Source organism: Oryzias latipes, chromosome 2, assembly GCF_053564925.1.
Source record: "Oryzias latipes strain Hd-rR chromosome 2, Olatipes_Hd-rR_3.1".
NCBI lineage: Eukaryota > Metazoa > Chordata > Actinopteri > Beloniformes > Adrianichthyidae > Oryzias > Oryzias latipes.
This window is the reverse complement of record NC_136238.1, coordinates 27,856,583-27,878,737: the sequence shown is the minus strand read 5'-3', so window position 1 is coordinate 27,878,737 and position 22,155 is coordinate 27,856,583. Positions and strand designations below refer to the sequence as shown.

Here is a 22,155-nt window from a genome sequence, read left to right as displayed (position 1 = left end):
TAATGTGCATGAATGTAAACTGTAGACTTAGATAATTAAGATACCCGTTTGGAGTTTAAGAGCCTGATGGCCTGGGGGTAGAAACTCCTCCTGAGTCTCTCTGTCTTTGCCATCAGGCTACGGTAGCGCTTACCAGATGGCAGCAGAGTGAAAATATGATTACTGGGGTGGGTGGAGTCTTTGATGATCTTTGCAGCTCTACTTCTGTAGCGTTTGAGGTAGGTGTCCTGCAGGGAGGGGAGAGTAGACCCTGAAATGCGCTCAGCTAAGCGCACAACTCTCTGCAGGGCTTTGCAGTCTTGACTAGAGCTGTTCCCATACCACACTGAGATACACTGAGTCAATACACTTTCTATGGCACCGGAATAGAAGGTTTTCAGGATTGCTGGTGAGACCCTGAAATTCCTCAGCTGTCACAGATGGTACAGTCTTTGCCTTGCTTTATTAACCTGTGTTTGAATGTGAGTAGTCCAAGTCAGGTCCTCCGAGATGTTTACACCAAGGCACTTGAAGCTGCTCACCCTCTCCACCCTCTCCATATTCTGTACTTTGTGGTTCTTTGTGGCAGAACATAGCCCACACTTAGGAGGCAGCAAAAAACTCAAACTGTCAATGAAGGTTCTCGTTCATCCAGGTGGTGTAGTATTGAGGTTGAGTCACATCAGCCAGACTTAAAAAAATTTGAGTCCAGCTTGACATGGGAATTGTTAATATGTTTATTAATCACATACAAGCAATTTATAAATGGTTTGTCACGCTTTAGATTGGGGGGCTGCAAAACACTCAATAAACTGTTAATAAGAACACTGTTAATATGTTTATTAATCACATACAAGCCATTTGTAAATAGCTTGTGAACAGGATTAACAAATATTAATAAATGTCTTTATAAGCATCTTAATACAACATTACTCATCCTTGTTAATGTCTTATAAGTTGTTTATTAAGGGACATGTCAATATATTTATAAGCAGATTAATTCAACTTGTAAGTCAGTTGTAACACATTAACAAATGCTAATTAATGTACTTATAAGCAACTTACTAAAACCTTACTAGTGTTTGTTAATGTCTTATAAATAGTTTATTAAGGACTTATTCATGCTAATAAATGTACTTATAAGAAGCTTACTAAGATATTTCTAGTGCTTGTTAATGTTTTGTAAATAGTTTATTAATTTTATTAAATTTGGTAATGTCCTATAAATAGTCTATTAAGGACTCTAATTATAAAACGTTAACGAAGAACGGAACTGGAAGAAGCCACTGTTAGGAGAGGCTAACAAGACCTCACAACATTTAGCCTTTTGATGGACAAAAATGCTGCAATCTGCATCTTGGCTGCACGTAAATGTGTGGGAATAACATCAGCCTTTATTTTGTCGGGACGAGACTGGAAACACAAATCCATGTGATTGTTTGAACAATTTCTAAGGACTGAGAGGCATTTCTGCTTTGAAAAGCTCACACACCGCCATAAAGCCGCTGTGTGAGCTGGTGGCTCGAGCTCTGCTTGGTTCTCGTGAGTCCGGCAGTCGCTAACGCAGAGCGGCGGGTTGGCTCACAGTCCGAAATTCTCACACATAGCAAAACAACAAAACATTTTTCTTCCGATCAGGCGTTCTTTCCGATTACTTTTGCCCATGTAAACGCGGCTATAGTTTGTCTATAATTTTGTTTCTAATGTCCTGGGACAATTCTCTCCTTGGCTTTCTGTTGTCCATGTTCACTTTGGTTCATACCTTTTCACCAAACAGCAACTTGACTATTTGTCTCTCTTTAAATAGGCAGACTGACTGATTATGGGTTTGAAAACAGCTGTGTTGTCAATTAAAGGACATACCTAAGTTTATCATGACCCCCCTGGGCAATTAGTTCTCAGTCTTTTATAGAGGTACCATTATTTTTGTCCAGCCCATTTCATTAGTTTTTTACATTTTTTATAATTCTGTTAATCAACAACTCAAACATAATGGCTGATTTTGATTATTTAATTTTCAATACATTGTAATTTATTGTTACTTTTGAACCTTTCAAGTAAGCATTGTGGAATTTATTATTTAACTGAGGGGTACCAACAATTTTGTCCAACACTGTGGCTGTTGAACCTGAACTGCAATGACATTTCTGACCGTGGAAGACGGCTCTTCCTTCGGGGTTCATTGCACCATTCAGACCCTCCATAACTGAGCTACATAAACAGAACACTCTTGTTGCTGCTTGCTTGATGTGCGTGGCCATGCTCTGACCCCTTCTATAGGCATGCGAGAGCAGAAACCATTGAGAGTCTCAACGGAATACCGCGAGTAACATTAGTTCCACCTCCTCTGCACAGTTAACACATTGGGGGGGGCTACCGAAACAGTACAAGAGTGAACCGAACCGAAAGTGCCGTACCAAAATGTTTTGGTCAGTAACTGTATCTTTATGAGTAAAATAAATGTTTTTATTAATTAAAAATAGAAACTCATCTTTGTTTGGAGTTGTAACCAGCAGAATACATGAATGGAAATTGTTAGCAGCACAAGAGATGATCAGCTGATTTAGATAAGTGGTTCTCCTGCAGTAAAGCTAGATTTGCTTTAAGATCAGTCAGGTTGTTTAACACTTTCAGTCGCTTTGACCCAAAGCCAAGTCCACGCACATTCCAGGTAATAATGTTAAGACTTGACATAATTACTATTATCCTGTGTTTTCTTCTTTAATTATTTTTTTATTGCTATTTTATTTTATGATAAGCAATTTGTGTGCGTAACGGGAATGAAAGATGTTATACAAATCGATAAAGTTTTGGTTTTAGTTCATACTGGTATTGTTAACAGGATTTTTCCCCCATAGATCCCTGTAGCAAATGTAATAATTTATTAAAACTTAAATACATGTCTGTTTATATGCTATAGTCAAATTACGGATCTCAATCTGATTTAGTTTCTTCTTCTTTGCAAAAACGTGAGTGTTTTTTTTAACTTATAAATAAATTCAAGACCAAAATCACTTCTTAATTTCTTAACTTTGAATGACATCTGAGTAGATACATTTAAAAACAAAACCTTTTCATGCATTTTTTTTTACTGCGAGGTTTTTGATATTTATTGCTTTTTGACAAGATGTAAAGTCCTTTTAAAGAATAAGGCTCCTTTCTGTGTTTTTGTCCCTGAAGTTTTCCCCCAGCACTATGATACTGAAGAAGATTTCTGCAACCGGCAGAGAAATGTCAGAGTGCAACAGGAGAAACCAGAACCACCACAGATTAAAGAGGAACAGCAGGAACCAGAACCACCACAGATGAAAGAGGAACTGCAGGAACTAGAACATCCACAGATTAAAGAAAATCAGGACAAACCAGAACCTCCACAGATTAAAGAAGAGCAGAAGGAAACAGAACCTCCACAGATTAAAGAAGAACATGAGGAACCAGAACCTCCACAGATTAAAGAGGAACAGGAGGAACCAGAACCACCACAAAATGAAGAGAAATGGGGGAAACCAGAATCACCACAGATTAAAGAGGAACCAAGGGAACTCTGCATCAATCAGGATGAAGAGCATCTTGAGCTTGTGCAGGAGACTGATGCTTTGATGGAGATTCCTACTTATGAAGTAGATGAGAACAGTGAAGCAGATCCAAATAATCAGCAGAGCTTTAATGTAACTGATAGTCAGGATGAAGAAGGAAACCAACATGAAGAATCAACATCAACTACAGATGAAGAGACAGCATCAACATCAACTACAGATGAAGAGACAGAATCAACATCAACTACAGATGAAGAGACAGACCAACAGAACAGAGATCAGAGGAAGAAAAGAGACAGAAGTCATGTCCAAAGTGTGGACAGCTCTCACATGTCAGAAAGTCTGTGCAACACTGATGTAAGAAAAAATCCAAAGAAAACAAATCTGGGTAAGAAATACAACCAATCTCCAAAAGAAGAGAGACTTTCCTCTATCACGTCTGGTAAAAACTCAAGAATAATTACTAACTACATGGAAACTGGGTCTGATGAAAGATGTTATATCTGTAGAGAATGTGGTGAAAGCTTTTGCAACAAAGCTCAGTTCAGAATTCACACAAGAATCCATGCAAAAGATAAAAGATTTTCTTATAAAGAATGTGAGAAAAGGTTTAGTAACGGATTTAGTCTCAAAGGACACATGAGAACTCACACAGGAGAAAAGCCTTTTCCGTGTAAAGACTGTAATAAAAGATTTAGTGACAGATCTCATCTCAATATACACATGAGAACTCACACAGGAGAAAAGCCTTTTTCTTGTAAAGAATGTGATAAAAGTTTTAGTCATACATCTAGTCTCAAAACACACAAGAGAACTCACACAGGAGAAAAGCCTTTTTCTTGTAAAGAATGTGATAGAAGTTTTAGTGATGGATCTTGTTTCAAAAGACACATGAGAACTCACACAGGAGAAAAGCCTTTTCCGTGTAAAGACTGTAATAAAAGATTTAGTGACAGATCTCATCTCAATATACACATGAGAACTCACACAGGAGAAAAGCCTTTTCCTTGTAAAGAATGTGATAAAAGTTTTAGTCATACATCTAGTCTCAAAACACACAAGAGAACTCACACAGGAGAAAAGCCTTTTTCTTGTAAAGAATGTGATAGAAGTTTTAGTGATGGATCTCATTTCAAAAAACACATGAGAACTCACACAGGAGAAAAGCCTTTTTCTTGTAAAGAATGTGATACAAGTTTTAGTCAAACATCTAATCTCAAAACACACATGAGAACTCACACAGGAGAAAAGCCTTTTTCTTGTAAAGAATGTGATAAAAGTTTTAGTCAAATATCTCATCTCAAAACACACATGAGAATTCACACAGGAGAAAAGCCTTTTTCTTGTCAAGAATGTGATAAAAGTTTTAGTCAAATAACTCATCTCAAAACACACATGAGAACTCACACAGGAGAAAAGCCTTTTTCTTGTAAAGAATGTAAAAAAAGTTTTCATGATTTATCTAATCTCAAATTACACATGAGAACTCACACAGGAGAAAAGCCTTTTCCTTGTCAAGAATGTGATAAAAGTTTTAGTCAAATATCTCATCTCAAAAAACACATGAGAACTCATACAGGATGTGCGAGGGGGGTCGAGCCTCGCTTAAAGATTTGTGGTTGAGGAGGCAGATCATGGAACAACATTCCGGTCAGAGAATCATGGCACTTGGAGAAGAGACTGAAGTTTCTTCTTTTATTGAACAACGTTGGAAGATGATGAACTACAGCAGCTGTTGCCTTCATCCATGTGTGTAGGATGATGTAGAAGTAGAACTAAAGACAGATATTCAAATAACTCAAACTTCCACAACATGTTATAATATGAAATAAATATCTTATAATATAAAATAAATCACAAAATTATTGATAAATGAGAAGCAGGAACGACTTACATTTCCTCAAGAATGCACACAAAGAGAAGGGGAAACACACAGTGAATCCTTACAGCTTCACACCTCTGGCAACTGCTTCTCTGCTGATTGTGAGTGTAAGGGGATGTCCGGACAAGTTCAAAAGATGGCGCTTCTCTTCTGTACGCCAGTAAATAGTGCTCTTCTGCCTTGACCACTAGGGCTTTCTTTCTTGTAAAGAATGTAAAAAAAGTTTTTGTGATGTATCTCATCTCAAAAGACACATTAGAACTTGTAAGACTTTTTGACATTGTAAGGATTTAGGGCTGCATGGTGGCGCAGTGGTTAGCACTCTTGCCTCACAGCAAGAAGGCCCCCGGTTTAAGTCCCAGCTGGGGGGACATGAAAAACACGACATCAATGGGGGACCTCTCTGTGTGGAGTTTGCATGTTCTCCCCGTGCATGCGTGGGTTCTCTCCAGGATCTCAGGCTTCGTCCCACCATCCAAAAACATGCTTCATAGGTTATTTGTCGATTTTAAATTGTCCATAGGTGTGAGTGGGAGAGTGAATGGGTGTGTGACTGTGGATGTTCTACCCTGCAACAGACTGGTGACCTGTCCAGGTTGTCCCCTGCCTACGCCCAAGTGGCCGGGATAGGCTCCGGCAGCCCTGTGACCCCGAAAGGGAAAAAATGAATGAATAAATGTAAGGATTTAGTGTAAACTCTAAATTCAAAAATTTTCTGATAAGAGGTCAACCTCTGTACCACAGCAGAAGACTTTAGAAAAAGTTCTGTATCTTAGAAAATTAAATATTTTAAAGTGAGTTTTTAATGCTTAAAACTCCTGGGGTAAAACCCCAATGTTCTAATGAACTCCATAGCAACCTGAGCTTTCATTTCATGTACATAGAGCCACAGGCTGATGGCCTCCATGCCATATTGATGAAGTAATTTCATCAGAGGAAGGCAAAAGTGAGTATTGAATGTGTAGAAAGGAATTTTTCCAAAAAGAAAAAAAAAACTTTGGTTGTTTTAATGTATGATTTGCTACAGGAGGTCCTTTATCCCAACAGCTGTTAGACTATAGAATGACACAGTTAGGACTGCTGAAACTGCTGGGGTGTTTGCTTTAGTTATGACGTGTACTTTTACTTCCACTTTTATTACAATTTTATTTTTTACTGACTATTTGTTTTTCTAACTGCCATATTTCTTGTTTTGCTGCTGTAATAACTGAATTTCCCTCTGGGGATCAATAAAGACTTGTCTTATCTTATCCTGACTTTCTTGGACAGCTTTTTTGCTTTTCATCTTCTCTAAGCCACAATTATCAAAAGCAACAAAGTAAAGTATCAATACATTTCAATCTGTGTGTAATGATACTAGATAATGAGTTTTACTGCTGACAAAATATGTAAAACCTTGTTCACAAAATGAATTATTTTAGATGTACCTGTTAATAGAAATGAGTTTTTTTGAATTATTAGAGCTAACATCTAGTAGAGTTAACATCTAGTAGAGATAGGTATCGTTAAGATTTGATCTATTAAGTCCTTTTAATCTGCTGCTTTTCACTCTGGTACCTTATTAGTATTCTTATGAATATTTTCTGGTGTAAGTTTACACTAAAATAAAATGATCAATAAATACTGTCAAGATTTGTCTATCCTGCCTTTTTGTCTTCTATTTTCTTTATTTTTGCTCCTGAACATTGATTTTGAGGATTCTTCCAGGTAGGATCAACTCCATAGCAGCAGGGGGCAGTATAAGGAAAATGTAAATCCTAATCTATCAGGTAGGTAGATGGGAAGAGGTATTTAAATAGGTGACAGTGTGCAGGTGGGGGTTTTGTCTGGTAGTCATAGTGAGCTGAACAACAAACATTTCAATGCTTGGATGACTTTGTTGATGCCATTGGTACGGTGTATGTTTATTTCAATTTAATTTATATTCTGATATTTGTGGGAACATTATTCAACAAGTGAAATAGTTAAACCCTCCTCCACCCACGTCCCGACGCCGGATGGATGCACGGGCTGCAGCTGCTCCATGACAGCGACCCCTCCGATCTGCTCCTCACCTTTTTGTGGTCTCCTCTGCGATCCCACTTCTGACACCATTATGTGACGGGGTCCCGTCGGAAAAGGATGCAGAGGAGCCAAGGTGAGGAGGTTCTTCCTTTATTCAAGAACTTTGACACCACGATTGCTTCACGCAGGGCCACACAGCGCTTGGCACCTCCGTCACACTCCTCATTTCACTACCTATGGTGCCTCCACAGGCCACGCCCATTGGGCGTTGCTCTCCATTAGCTTCCGGGTGGCACCACAGGTAGTCATTTTAAACATAAAATACATAAATGCACAAATAATGAAACACAGTGTGGCCCCCCTCGTCATCTGACGGTGCCACACCGTCACACCATCCCCCTCCTCCGAGGGATTGACGATGTGCGGCAATCCATTCCAGCCATCTGCCACAGTGCAGGCAGCACGCCGATCCACCAGACAGTTCAGCAGGCGCCCCTCGTCCAAAGTAGAGGCCCTGCAGTCCATTGGCCAGGCATCAGCGGGTCCTTCCTCTGGCTCGTGCTCCTCCACCCACGTCCCGACGCCGGATGGATGCACGGGCTGCAGCTGCTCCATGACGGCGACCCCTCCGATCTGCTCCTTGGTGCGCCGCTCTGGTCGGTCCCAGCCCCAGCAAAGGCCCTTCCATTGGCCACACGCCCCCGCGTGTCTCTAAGGATGGCACCTTAGCCGATCGGGGCCACCGACAGCAAATTCCTGGCGAGATGTTACGCCTCTCCCGGAGCACCCCGTGGACAACCCGGTAGACGTGGGTCCGCCCCCTGTCCATCTCCGCGCAGGCCTTCAACGCCTGCGTAGGCGGCAGTGGAACCAGGCAGTGTGCCCATCCCGCCTCCGGCCATCTCCGTGCTCCGGCGGTCTGCCCTTGCTGTCCGCAAGGTCCGCCGCTCGTCATGGGCGCTGAGTTGGACGCCGTAGGTCTTTCAGGGCCCCTGGCCAGGCCTGATGCACCGCCGAGGCCACCCGGATCCACCCCCTCTTCCTTTGAGGATTGACTTCCTGGAATGGAGCTGTGCCTGCAGATCTTCCTCCCCACCTCTGCGTCCTCACCTTTTTGTGGTCTCCTCTGCGATCCCACTTCTGACACCATAATGTGACGGAGTCCCGTCGGAAAAGGATGCAGAGGAGCCAAGGTGAGGAGGTTCTTTCTTTATTCAAGAACTTTGACACCTCGCCATCTGACGGTGCCACACCATCACAGAGAAAATAGGAATCAATGCGCTTTTGTCCTGCTTACATGGTCACATGTCATATCCGATCTGTGCTATCGGAATTGGGTCACTTGAACCATGCAGTGTAAATGCAGCCTAAAATTACAGGCCGAGGTGGACTAGGAACTGAACCAAGACCAGCTGTGTGACACAGAGAGCTTCTCACAGATCTGACTTTGTTAATAAAAAATAATAAAAAAACCTATCACAATTGTCATTTGAATGGATGGGGACGGCAGGTGGACTGGTCATCACAGCATCACTAATGGTGTTGAATAGAAACACTTTAGGATTACCTCTGCTTTTAGAAATGAGATTAGTGAAGTAAGCAGCCCTCGCATCTCTAACCGCAATGTTAAAAGAAACTAAAAGATCCTTCAGATGAAGTAGATTAACATGTAAATGAGTTCTTTTCCATAACTGTTTGATTTTCTTCAAGATCGTTTTAGACGCTGAATGCTGTCATTTATCCAAGGGGAAACCTTAGTGACAGGGTCCAGTCTAGTTTTAATGGGACAGACTCCATCTAAAATAGAAAGACAGTAACTATTAAAAGTGCACAATAACGAATTAACATCTGTGCACGGAAAGAGAACCAGATTAAAAGTGTTAGAAAAGGTCTCAAGAGTTAAACATGTGAGAGCTAACTTCTCTATGTGCAGGCAAGAGTGACACAGAGAAAGAAAAGAAAGAAAAAAAAACAATGTTGGTCATAAATGAAAATCCCCTCAGAAAAAATAGTCAAAATGCACACCTAATGTAAAAACAAGGTTGAGTGTTCCACCTTTAACATGTGTAGACCTAGACACATACTAAATAGAATTAAAAGAGTCCATGAGACTGAAACCTCTGGCAAAGAGGTCAGAGTCATCATTAATGTGTATGTTAAAGTCACCAACCATGATCAGGTTAGACAGCTTCATAGTGGAAGATAAAAGTCACACAAACACACACCATAAATAACAATAAAGTAATAGTTCATAAAATAGAAGTTCATATCAGACAGATTTGTTAAACAGCCGTACCGAACCAAAACGTATGGAACTGAGCTCTATGAGACTCTGAATGGAACCGAATTGAGATTTTAGCGTATCGTTACACCCCTAGACATAAATCTGATGGAGAAATCAATAGAATCTGCAGTTTGGATCAGTTTCTATTGAAAAAGGCTGCATAAATATGACAGACAGCTTTCAGGTTCAGATTCTGAAAAACAGCAGAAACATGATCTGATGGAGGCTCTCATTTATCCTCATTATTCCTCCAAACAGCCCAATCAAGTTGGCCCAAAGGCACATTGGCAGAGCAACATGTTGTCTATGAAGAACCTACTCAGCTGTGCTACAAATAACAACAAACATCCAAACCACAACGCTAAACAATCAAGACCAACACAACTGTCAACATCCAGAATCCAGCAAATATCCCAAACAGAACATTACTACCCACAATGCACCTGCACAGGTCCTGCAGCAGACAGGGTCTTTCCAATAACTTTATTAGTCTCATCTTTTTAAAACTGGAAAGATTTTTCTTCAACATTTAAAACAGAAAACAGGAAATGAAAATATTTGACAATCCAGTTGATGAGAAGCTGCAGAAAGACTGAAATCCATCAGATTGTAAAAACGTAGAGGTGGTCCTTTGATGATGATGATGTGATGAAGATCAGACGCTGATGTCACTGATGTTCTGGCTGTTGATGGGCTGGATGTGGGTCCTGGTGGTGCTGAAGAATGAAAGATCCTTCTACCTGCAGTCATTCCTGAAGGAAGCTGATTGCAGCTGTTCTCTCCTGACAGATGGAATGATGGGAAATGAAGTTCATGTTGAAGTGTGGTCCAAGCAGAACAGAAAGGTCTCACCTCAAAGTCAGGACTTGGATCAGCTGCTGTTCTCTGGGAGCGTGCACGTGCTGCTGCATGTGCTTCTGTCATGGCGTTCTGGATGAGCTGCTGAGGTCTGTTTGCATCCAGACTCTCAGCTGCTTTAGTCAAACTGCTGAGCGATGGAACAATGGAGCCGTTTCTGAAGGAAGAGGATCAAACATGATGCTCTGCATCCGTTTGCTTCAGGAAGTGGAGGTTTTTTAGAGTCTCCAGACGGTTTCTGAACGGCCAAAGAAAAGCAGCTGATGTGCTTCTGTCTCCTACCAGCAGGGAGCGCTCTCAGCCGGACAGAACAGATCCTCAATGCTGCTCTGAGAAGGACTCTTCTGTTCCAGAAGCAGAGACTGTTCACATCCAGGAGAATCTGGACTCCAATGAATCCCAGAGAATCTCCTCTCTGCTGTTTGGACACTTTGACCAGCAGAGGGCAGCAGAACTTTCAGCAACTCTGGATCTGATCCCACAAAAACAATCCATGGATGATCAGATTTCAGAAGATTTGAAGGATCAAAGACAAAGATGTTCTGAAGAGAAGATGTGAGAAGAAAGTCCAGAATGAATCCACTCTGACTTCTCCTCATGTCTCTGAAGCTTGTGTCTTCATGTCTTCACCTCAGAGTTTCTTCTGGATTCCATGTGGATCAATAATATTGATCATGTTCTGTTGTCATTTTCCATCAGAACTTCAGGCTTTTCTCTGCTGATGATCTCTGAGCTGAACTTCTTGGAGGAATTCCTGAATCTGGGATTTGGAGCAAACAGTCAGAACAAAGGAGGTTTCCATTTCTTCTAAGCTCTGCCAGAAGAAAAGAGCTGAAGCTTGAAGCTGAAGCAGCATTTGCTCAGAGAATCTGTCCTCCAGACCAACAAGTCCCACCACAGCCTTGAAGACGTTTCCAGAAGCAGCAGCAGACTGTGTTCCCATGACGATGCTGAAGTCAGCTGCTGCTCTGCAGGAAAAAGTCTGCAGCTCCTCAGTCAGGAAGCTCTTTCAAGCTCGTGCACATCTGTCAGTGCAGCAGCAGAAAGCCTGTTTCCCTGCAGGAAGTCAAACTTTTCAAAGTAAGAGCCTCATGTTGGCAGAGATGGGTTGGATTCTTTGATGCTCCAGTGTCTTTTGGATTCAGGATGAGTTCATGCAGATCTAGAAATCCCACCATGATGATCATCCTTGAGGAATTTCAAAATAAAAGACTTACAAACACCACAATCACTGCTGGATGATAAATACATTTACTCTTTATTTTCTGTTAATAAATAATATTTATCAATAAATCCTTGATTCTGAATGATGGATCTAAAGTTGAAAAGAAGTCAAAGTGCTGACTCAGCACAGATCAAAGGAGACACAGATAATTTCCTGGAATGAAGAAAACATCAAACATCATGATGTGATCTGGAACTGAGCTGTTCTTCAGAAGATCCTCCCAAACATGGAAACTGTTGCTGCAACACGTGAAGCTTTGGTTCTGTTGCTAGTGAGATCTGATGGATCAGAACCAGACTTCTGTCAGCTGGAACTGGGGCTTCTTCCAGACCATGACATGTTGTTCAATAAAGTTCATTCCAAAGTGTGACTGATTCATGAAGTGGTTCCTTGAGCCGTGAGTTTTGCCAGCAGCAGGAATCCCTGAGAGTTAGGAGACAGTTTGTGGAGAGAGTTTGTAGATTTAGGAGAAACCAACGTTTGAAATGAAACCAAAGTGTCCTAAACCAAAATCACTGAGCACATCTCAATGTTCCACAAACAGTCATTTTCCACAGTGGACCGTCACCACACACTTTACAAGACAGTTTTTCACAACTTTATGACAACAAATCCTGAAATTGTTCCATTCAAGGAAACATTGACTAATATTTGTATTGATGCTGTTTTCCATCTGTGTTTTCAAACCTGCATCAAGAATTAGCTCATGTTTATTGATTCAATTTCTTTGGAAGTTTGGCTTCTCTGATGAACCACCAGAGGGCGACAGAGAACTGTTGATATTATTAACACAACAGTCAAATAAATCAACATTTAGCACAAAGTGAACAAACTTAGGTCACGTGCTAACGTTCTGATTCTGTTGGAAAAGCCTTTTGTTTTGATTTCTTCAGAATTTTGGCTCAAAAAGACCAATGACAAATGAAACTCCAATAAAGTTGCTTTATAATGAGGAAATGAAATGTTATTTTTATTGAATTATCAAATGGAGACTCAGCTGCAGGTGATAAAAAAGGTTGGTGCTATTTCCAGTTTTAGAAAGAACATGCCTTCTGCACAGTTTGCAGTGAACGTTACTCATTTATGTCAGTTTGTAATGAACTGAAATACCTCTACACAGGAGACGACATTTAATTTTTGACAACATAGTTTTTTACTGAAAAAATTAAAACACTATTTTACACAGAAATACCTTAAGTTTTTTTACTTTTTGAAAATTTTTCTTATTTATTTATAGAAAATAGCCTCCAAGTAATTTCTTGGTGTGAACACGTCTTTATTGTCATCTAACTGTAAACTCCAATTCAAACATGCTGACAAAACAAGGACAGATTTCCTAGAGATTTCCTAATTCTGCTTCCATGTGATCACATGAAAACAGTCCAATGTTTTGGATTCTTCTTCTTCTATATCATTGACATTAAAGCTGCAGCTCTGTCACCAGGAAACAACATGTGACAGGTCCCAGTTTTTGGTGGAACACCGTCTCTGTGATGCTACAGACGCTGCTAAAACACAGTGGATTTCATTCTGTTCTATGGAGAAAAGACTGTTTGATTCATGTCTGATGAATTCATCTTGGAGTATTTATCCTCCACGTCTAGAAGTCCGCTCCGTGAAAATCCTGTCCGACTTTAAAGCGGTCCGTGTTTCCATGGTGACAGAGGGAACAGCTGGTTAGCATCTTTCAGTGATGAAAGTCAGGCAAGGAAAAAATCCCTGAACTTTTCTTTGAGCGATATGGCGGGCACAGAGCGAAATTTTGGAAAAATACGTGGTCTTAGATGCATTCTGGTGCATTCTGGCAGCTAGTTATTCACTTCTTTATCAAGAAACTAAGACTAATTGGAGCATCATGATTTAACATTCAAACCCCTAGTTTGACTCTCCATTAAGGACTTGCTGGTCCTAAAAAAGAATTTGGAAAATTGCTCAAAGTAACACAATCCTACAATCTACGCTTTTCCTTAAAGCTGCAAAACATACAATTGCTAAAATATAGTAACATCAAAGCCCCAAATGGCAAAAAGAACACCAGTAACTATGATATTCTATGAAAATACCTCAGTTATTTATACATTATTTCTGCTTTAGAAATGACTGATGTACAACATCCACTTGCACTGTTTTCTCAAACTATAATTACATCAAAATATGGGATCTGCTTTAAACTATAATTCTATAACATAATACATCAATTCTTTAACACCAATACTAAGTAATCTGGGAAATATCAAAACAAACATACAAACTAAACTAAACATTGTAAACATTATTTTTTAAGGGAGTGCGGGTCCAAACCATCAAATACTTATAATTAATGTTAACTATACTGAACTAAATCATGGTAATTAGGAAATACAAATAAATTAGATAGAGAAATGTATTCAAAATAAAAACTGAAACTCAAAACTAAAATTGAAATTATTTCAAAATGTGGTTTTGAGATTATTTTACACAAAAAAGTATTTGACCTACACTACCTTAAAAATCTTTTTTTTTTTTCCAGCCAAGACCACTTCAATTTGTTTTTTATCGTCTTCTCACAACTGAGGTCGTGACCACGCTCAATAATGACGATGCCTGCCATTATTTTAACACAAATTTGATCGCAAACTCTTCAGATGTGTTTGTGAAAGTTTAGCGTGGGTCCGCCAGTTTTGGTCTCTAGGGAAGCAAGTCACGCTGACCACGTGGTGCAGACAGAGCCAATCAGACCCGTCGACGCATCCGAAAGCAACTAAAACGTCCCGTCATTGGTCAATTAGGCCGGGAAGACGAGAGATGGCCACGACCATAGAGGAAGCGATCTGCGGAGAAATATAGAAAATAAAGCTAAAATTAGCTGATTTCAGACCATTTTCTAATCCGGAAAGCGATTTGTCCGTAGAGATCAGGTCTTTATTTCCCGGAAAGTACGTTCGGTTTGCTCAAAAACCCGGATTTCCGGGAATTCCCGGAAGACTTTCATCACTGATCTTTCTAACTTGACTGAACTGAGGGTTGGGGCTTCCAGCACAGAACCAACCTGAGAGCAAATGAACATTCAAATCCTCCACAAGATAAACTCCATCAGCATGGCCGGCCCTGGTCTTCTGGGGGCCCTAAGCGAAATTTAATTTGTGGGCCCTCTAACTGATCAGCAGCACCAAAAAAACACAACTGTTGTTGTAATATAAATGAGATATCTCTATTAATACATTTGTGAATTATTGTTGCTGCCAAAGAATTGAATACAGTATATTGCCTGCATGTTGGATGCACATTTAGTGGTGCCAAACAAATTTTAAATGCAAAGAAATAAATATGAATGACAAATGTATATAGATATTTTTTAATGTAACATTAGGCACTCAACAAATGACATTCACAAAAGTCCAACTTATTAAAAACAGCAACTTAATAGCAAATCAAATGACAATAAAACAATCAACATAAAGAACACAACAGCTCAATGAGGGGGATTTTGGAAAGTCAGAGTCTTTATCAGTATGAAAAGGACCTCTTTGCACCAAATCCATTCTTTCTGGATCAGAGAGTGTGGTTGGTCATTCAGCTGGACAAACTGGATTTGAGGTACTGGTAGGTGGAATTTTGGATCCAGTCGGTTCCTTTTTCATACACGCCTCTCTTGGAGCCCCTGGAACATAAGAGACATAACTTCAATAAAAGCAAACAGTGAAAAGTCAAACAGTCAAATGTTTTCCCTTTCAACAGTAGATGTGGTGACAAGAGTTTCTTCTGTAGGTAAAAAACAAGAATTATTATTATACAATAATCAATGATAAAGCTAATAAAATATCTATAGCAGAATACTACAAATGATATAATGAAGGGACTGTGGTGTCCGTGGACTGCGACCAGGTGAGTTTCCAACAGGTTTTCTTTCCTGAAGCAGAGCGAGAGACACAATGATTGAAAATTGAAAATTGGCTCGTTTAAAACCTGTGTGCAGGTATTTCACAATTTCATGATCTTTTTATATATTTATGAGAGATTTATTGTTTGATTGTATATTTGCATAAGGTCATATTTCATTAATTATGAACAGTTTGGAGCTCCATACTCTTCAGCTGCTGTTTATGAAAAAAAGGGTTTATGCAGACACTGTTTTTTTTTAATTACTTTACATGCTATTAAAATGACCTGAGATGAAATCTTCAGTGAAATCAGGAACATCTTGGGATGTGGACGCTGCACCTCCTCCAATACTTTTTAATACTTTTTGAGAGCAGAAGAAACTATCGGATGAGACGGAATTGTGCAAAACATCATCATTATGTAGAATCAAAACTGCAAAATACAAATAAGAAATAAATGTACCCATTTATAAATAATCAAATGTGAACACTAATTTGAGAATAAGTGGAAATATAAGCCTTTTATACACTTCTTTTTGTATTATTTTGTATGTTAATAATTTTAAAATTAGTATATTTATTTTGTTTGTCATTTATAGATGAGAACCTTTATTTCCTATGTATTTGGCAGTTTTTATTCTCCATAATCCATGCCAATGCAAGATTTTAAGACACACTCATTGTTGTAAAACTCAGACTACCTGACTGTCTATAACGGATAAACAGCAGTTTTTATTCTGTAATAAACCGGAAAATGCAGAACGCACTAAATATGTGTTAGCAAAACGATGAAACAAAACGATAACGTGAGTTAAAACATTTTTCAGCCACCATATAGTTGTCATTATTTACTCTTCTTTACTCCCCGCCGTTTTATAAAGTCATATCCGACCTCATCTTGGAAACTTGGGTATCCAAATTATTTTCGAGTGGGAAATTACGACAAACGGGGTCGTTTATGTGCAAACTTCACCTTAGATCGCTTAGTATTTACGTAAATCGCGCAGCTGCACAGAAATGCTGGATAATGTAAAAATAAAGCCCCAACATCCTCCAAACTTACATTGTGACTGATGTTGAAGTTATTTATCTTTTTTTTAGCTCCTGATGGATAAAGTCTCTGAGGCATGACGTTTTCTTGTTGTCGCTTTGATCAGCGTGACAAAATGTGATCTTTTTTTTCTTTCCCCCAACTTTATTGAAACAAAATGCTCTCGTAAATGCACACCGTGCCAGGCTCAGATGCAAGTATGTCGACCAATCGTTGCTAAATGGTGTAACGTCATTATTTGGGTTGCCAGATTGGTTCAAATTCAAACTAATTTTATTTATAAAGCACCTTTCATGTCACACAGACAGCTCAAGGTGCTTTCCATAAAAAACAAACAAGAATACAATAAAAACAAACCCCACACATGAAGTAAAATAATTAAATTAGCCCCTCATAATAAAACACACAAAAACAAGCGCAATTAAAAGAGAAATAACAGAGCTAAAGAAAAGAGAACCAAGAAAGGCGCCGTCCGCCCTGTCCTCCTGTTGGCCGGGGCGTCAGCATCTAAGCAACACAAGCACAACTCTTCCCCAGCACCCCCCACCCCAGAGACCCCCAACCCCCAGGCCCAGTGCACCAAACATGGGCGCACCAGGCCCGGCAGCACGGGGAGTTGGAACAAGGGTCGCCAGAGGACAAGCATGGCCAGAATCTCTGGGAGCCCGAACATTAACACCCCAGCCAAGGGTGAGAAAACACTCATTAACAGTCTAAAATATAGAAGTAATAAAATAAGAAAGTTAAAATATGAAAACAGGTAAAATATGCAAATAATAATTAAAATAAGATATGATGATTTAGTGCCTAAAAAAGTCGAAAATATAAATTAGAATAAGTTAGAATATAAAAAGACTAAAAGACATTAAACAAATAAATATTTGATAAAATAGCATATAAAATATAAGAGTAAAAATACCACATATAAGATCTAATTAAAAGCTAAGTTAAATGGATGAGTCTTTAGTTTCTTTTTAAAAACCTCAACAGAGGATGAGGCCCTCACATCCTCAGGCAGGCTGTTCCACAGACAAGGTCCGTAGTGTCTAAATTCATAGGTTCATTTGTGCTGACAGGGGGATTATTAAAGTGCAGGCAACTTTCTTTTGCACAACATTCAGAGCACACGTTGGTAAGGAAGTTCTATGAAATGGGTTGCCAGATTTGGGTCTTTTTTAATTTAATTTTTGTCGCCACTTCGGGGCCCTGCTGGTGATGGGGGCCCTGCACGGCTGCGTAATTCACGTATAGGGAGGGCCGGCCATGCTCACACCTATGGACAATTTAGAGTTGCCAAGCAACCTATGAAGCATGTTATTGGACGGTGGGAGGAAGCCGGAGATCCCGGAGAAAACCCACGCATGCACGGGGAGAACATGCAAACTCCACACACTCCATTGATGTTGTGTTTTTCATGTCCCCCAGCCGGGACTTGAACCGGGGGCCTTCTCGCTGTGAGGCAAGAGTGCTAACCACTGCGCCACAGTGGAAATAAATTATTGAAAAAGAAAACGGTTAATGAAAGCGGAATCATAAAGTTGAGTTTGTAAAAAAAAGTTTCCACAGTGAATTAAGTCCTGGGATCCACATGTGGATGCTTCCGGTGTTTTTTCTGTTTTTCTCCTCCTCTTTTTTCTTTATTATTGTCCGAGAAAAGTCCCTTGTTTAACTGATTGTTTAGTGTAGCAAAAAAGTTATTTAAACTGCTGATGCGGCATTAGATGTTTCAATCCTCATTTCAAAGCAGAAAATAATGGAAATGACAGAAAAATGTGAGCATAGAGGCTGAATCCTGCATGAACTTTTTCAGGGGAAAGACTTTTTTCAAACTGAATAAAAAAGAATAATCAAACTATTAAAACCATCAGGAGAAAATGTCACAATATTGTACACAAACAGCTTCATGAACTGAGAAACACAGACGTCAGCTGACAGGAAGAATGACATCAGTTACTATGACAACACAAGAGAGAAGAGAAGCTGAAGATTTCCCAAAACTCCAAGTTAGAATGAGAAGAGGAAGTGCAGTTCTCCATCAGTCCACTGGGGGAGCTGCAGCACAATGACTGTCCACTTGATGCTGAGAGAGACAGTGGAGCTGATCTCAGATCAGTTCCTGCTGCAGCTCTGACACTCATCTCCACTTCCTCTGATTCCTCCATCACTCTGCTCTCCACCTCCCAGGAACACCGTCCAGTCACAACATCTCTGCAGACCAGCTGCTGCTGCTCCTCTCTGCTCCTCCAGGAGGAACATCAGTGCCACCAGCTCCACCTGTAGAGAGAAAGTGTAGAGACAGAGATGAATGAGTGTCTCCTGATCCTGGTCTGTCAGTCAGTGATGCAGCACAGCAGCAGAAAGAGCAGCAGGAGCTTCAGTCCTGTTCAGAGCAGCAGCTTCCTGTCATCTTCACCTGTTGGAGCTTCTGCTGCTCTGATTGGCTGACTGTTGTCCTGAAGCCTGTCATCATTCTCCTCAGAGCTTCACTGAGAAGCTGCAGCTTCACAGGAAACTCTGCATCTTTGCTCTCAGACTAACTTTAGGACCAAACATCTGGAAGCAGCTGGACTGACTCCAACCCTCTACTGACCTCAGAGTCTGCAGTTTGGAGTTTGGACTCTTCACCAGATCCTGGAGCTGCTGAACATCTGAAGAATTAAGGTAGTTGAACATCAGGTCCAGTTCTGTCAGGTGGGACGGGTTGGACTTCAGAGCTGAGACCAGAGTAGCACAGCTGGTCTTTGACAAACCACAGTTCCTCAACCTGAATCCAGAACAAAGAGTTGAGTTTAAAGACAAAGTTCATGTTCTTCATCCTTCACTTCTTCTAAAGAGTTCAGAGCTGAAGAAGATCAGAAAGTTTGGAAAAAGTCCAAAGATGTGAAGCAACAGCAGCAGATCAGAAGAGTCCAGCAGAAGCAGAGAAGAAGAACATTCAGGAACATTCAGGACAACATGCAGCTGCTTCAGGAAAGAAGTCCAGATGTGTGAAAGTCAAACATCAGCCTGTGGCTGCATCCAAACCAACTGATGTTTCTGCAGCAACAGCAGAAAAAGTCCACTTCCTCTTTCTGCTCAGCTCTTCTCCAAACAGCACTGAATCATGGGAGAATTTCAGCAGCAGGATGCTGGAAAGTCTTCATCCCAGTTTTCAGGAGATGATCTTCCAGTCCTTCTCTGCTGCAGCCCTTCAAGCAGAGACTTTCAGCTCCAACAGATCAAAGCAGAGAGAAGAAGGAAGTGATGAGGAAAAGTCAGCAGCAAATGTTGGACATTGATCCCTGATCCATGACTTCAGCTCTGAATGAAGAGTCAGAAGCTGCGGCGGAGGAGTAGGTCATGTCAAACTGTCTCCCCCTGAAGTCTACCTTGAACAGATACCCACTCTCAAACTGCGTTACAGAACAAAAGGGTAAATAAATAAAGGAGTCCTGAAATGCCTAAACCAGCAAAACAATCTCGAGCTGATCGTGAAGATGGCACAGCTTCAACAGCATCCAGTATGTCCCATGACACAAGTGCTAATGCTAGCGCTTCGACAAAACTCGACTCGCCTGCAAGTTATTCGGAGTTTTCACCGGAGGCTCTGTTAAAAATGATTTCTACAGCCGTTGCAGAGGAAGGACAGCGCACTCTAACGTCTGTCAAAGAGTCATTCGACAAGTTCGAATCCATTCTGGATGCCAAGCTGGACAACATAATTAAACGCCTTGATGATGTTGTAGCTACAACCGACTCGCTCAAAGCTCGCCAGACCGAGTCAGAGTCACGGATCTCTGGGCTGGAGGACGACATCGCTCCGATAAAAAGGAAACTGGACGAACTTGAAAAAACAAACAAGGAGCTGACCAGCAAAGTGATGGATCTAGAAGGCCGGTCAAGATGTGACAACGTCAGACTGTTAAACCTCAAAGAGTCCACAGAAGGAAGTGACCCGGCTCTGTTTTTTGAAAAGTTTATCCCTAAACTCCTGAAATTGCCGGTAACCTCAGTTACTATCGACCGCGCCCATCGGGGCTTTGGAACACCTGCAGATGGACGCCCGCGCCCGGTGTTCATCAAACTTCAACACACAAGAGATGTGAGGATGATTCTGACAGAGGCAAAACGACGGGGGAAAATAGCGTATGAGGATTCATACCTGCAGATCGTTCCCGACATTCCACAAAGCGTTCGTATCGCCAGAAGAGCGTTCAACTCCGTGTGCGCGCACCTCATCGAGAGGAATATACGCTTCCAGATGGCTTATCCAGCAACATTGTCCTTCACAATCAACGGAACTAAAAAGACTTTCAGAGACTCGAAAGAGGCTGAACTATTTCTAAAAATTACCCACAAATGAGGTACTGTACTCCTACTCCAACCTCAATAATAATCTGGTGAGTAAACATCGCAGTCATCAATGACTAATGTTTGTTAAGGGTATTGAATGAATTGCACTCCTCGGGAGACAGAAATTTGACTTGAGTTTACTTTAATGACTATGGTAATCTTTATGTTTCTTAAATTTTTACTTATTTTTTGTTTACTATGTTTTGTTTGGTGTGGGAATTTGGGAAAGTGTCTACACAGAGTCTTCTACTTGCAATCTGGACATCATGTTTTCCTCAAACTGTATGGGGTTGATAAAAGTAAATTGTAGTCTTGAAGAAGACTATTTTGAACATCACTATCTAGGTGCAAAACTGGGAAATTTAAACTGTGAATATTATAATCCAGAGGATTTAATAAAAATCAACAGTAGCTTTACCTTCTCCTCCTTGCATCTAAATATACGCAGTATTAAAAAACATCATGATGACCTAGTTTCACTGCTGGCAACAATAGGTCACAATTTTGACATAATAGGCTGCAGTGAAACCTGGATTAATGAAGCTGCTTATTTAGATCTTTACAACTTAGATGGATATACACTGTTTTGCAAAAATAGAGCTGGTAAACCTGGTGTTGGAGTTTGTCTATATGTGAGCTCCTCATATTCAGTAAGGGAACGAACAGACATACTGGTTGATGGTTTTTCTGACTCAATATTTCTAGAACTAAAACATAATAATGCAAAAATTATTGTTATTGGAGTAATATATCGCCCACCAGACTCTGATTATGACATATTTAGAGACAAACTTGAAAACATTCTTCTTCACATAAACCAAACGAACATAAATTGTCTTATTATGGGTGATTTAAATATAGATCTATCCAAGGACAATAAAACCAATAATGACTTTATTAATACTCTTTTCTCCTCATCCTTTTTCCCAAAAATCAATAAGTACACCAGAGTTACGGAAAAAAGCAAATCCATTTTGGACAACATGATAACTAATACAGTGAATATTGAATATAAATCAGGGGTTGTATACTCAGACATTACAGACCATTATCCTATTGCATGCTATATGAAACTAAATAAAAAACCGTCAATCCCACGTACAAGGAGAAAAGTGAAAGTTGTAAACACCCAAACTTTAGCAAA

At 40.2% G+C, this 22,155-nt stretch overlaps 2 protein-coding genes across 3 annotated transcripts in view; one reads left to right on the top strand and one right to left on the bottom strand.

Annotated features, from left to right (window-relative positions):
- The window catches only part of LOC144987094 (uncharacterized), a 270,314-nt gene that overhangs the window by 13,290 nt on the left and 234,869 nt on the right, over positions 1 to 22,155 (top strand). The window contains exon 2 of one of the 2 annotated variants that reach the window (XR_013650955.1): positions 3,160 to 6,122. Coding sequence is in view for 1 of the 2 variants with exons in the window: in XM_078936026.1 (XP_078792152.1) it covers positions 3,160 to 5,138 (1,979 nt within the window). In the remaining variant the exon portion in view is untranslated. Of the gene's footprint in view, positions 1 to 3,159; positions 6,351 to 22,155 lie in introns of those variants that run through there. The other variant, XM_078936026.1, reaches the window with a different exon arrangement.
- The window catches only part of LOC144986849 (NLR family CARD domain-containing protein 3-like), a 39,391-nt gene continuing 34,613 nt past the window's right edge, over positions 17,378 to 22,155 (bottom strand). Inside the window, exons 8-9 of the mRNA XM_078935279.1 lie at positions 19,270 to 19,443; positions 17,378 to 18,953 (exon numbers count right to left, since the gene is read on the bottom strand). Coding sequence (XP_078791405.1) covers positions 18,935 to 18,953; positions 19,270 to 19,443 — 193 coding nt within the window. The 3' untranslated portion in view covers positions 17,378 to 18,934. The remainder of the gene's footprint in view (positions 18,954 to 19,269; positions 19,444 to 22,155) is intronic.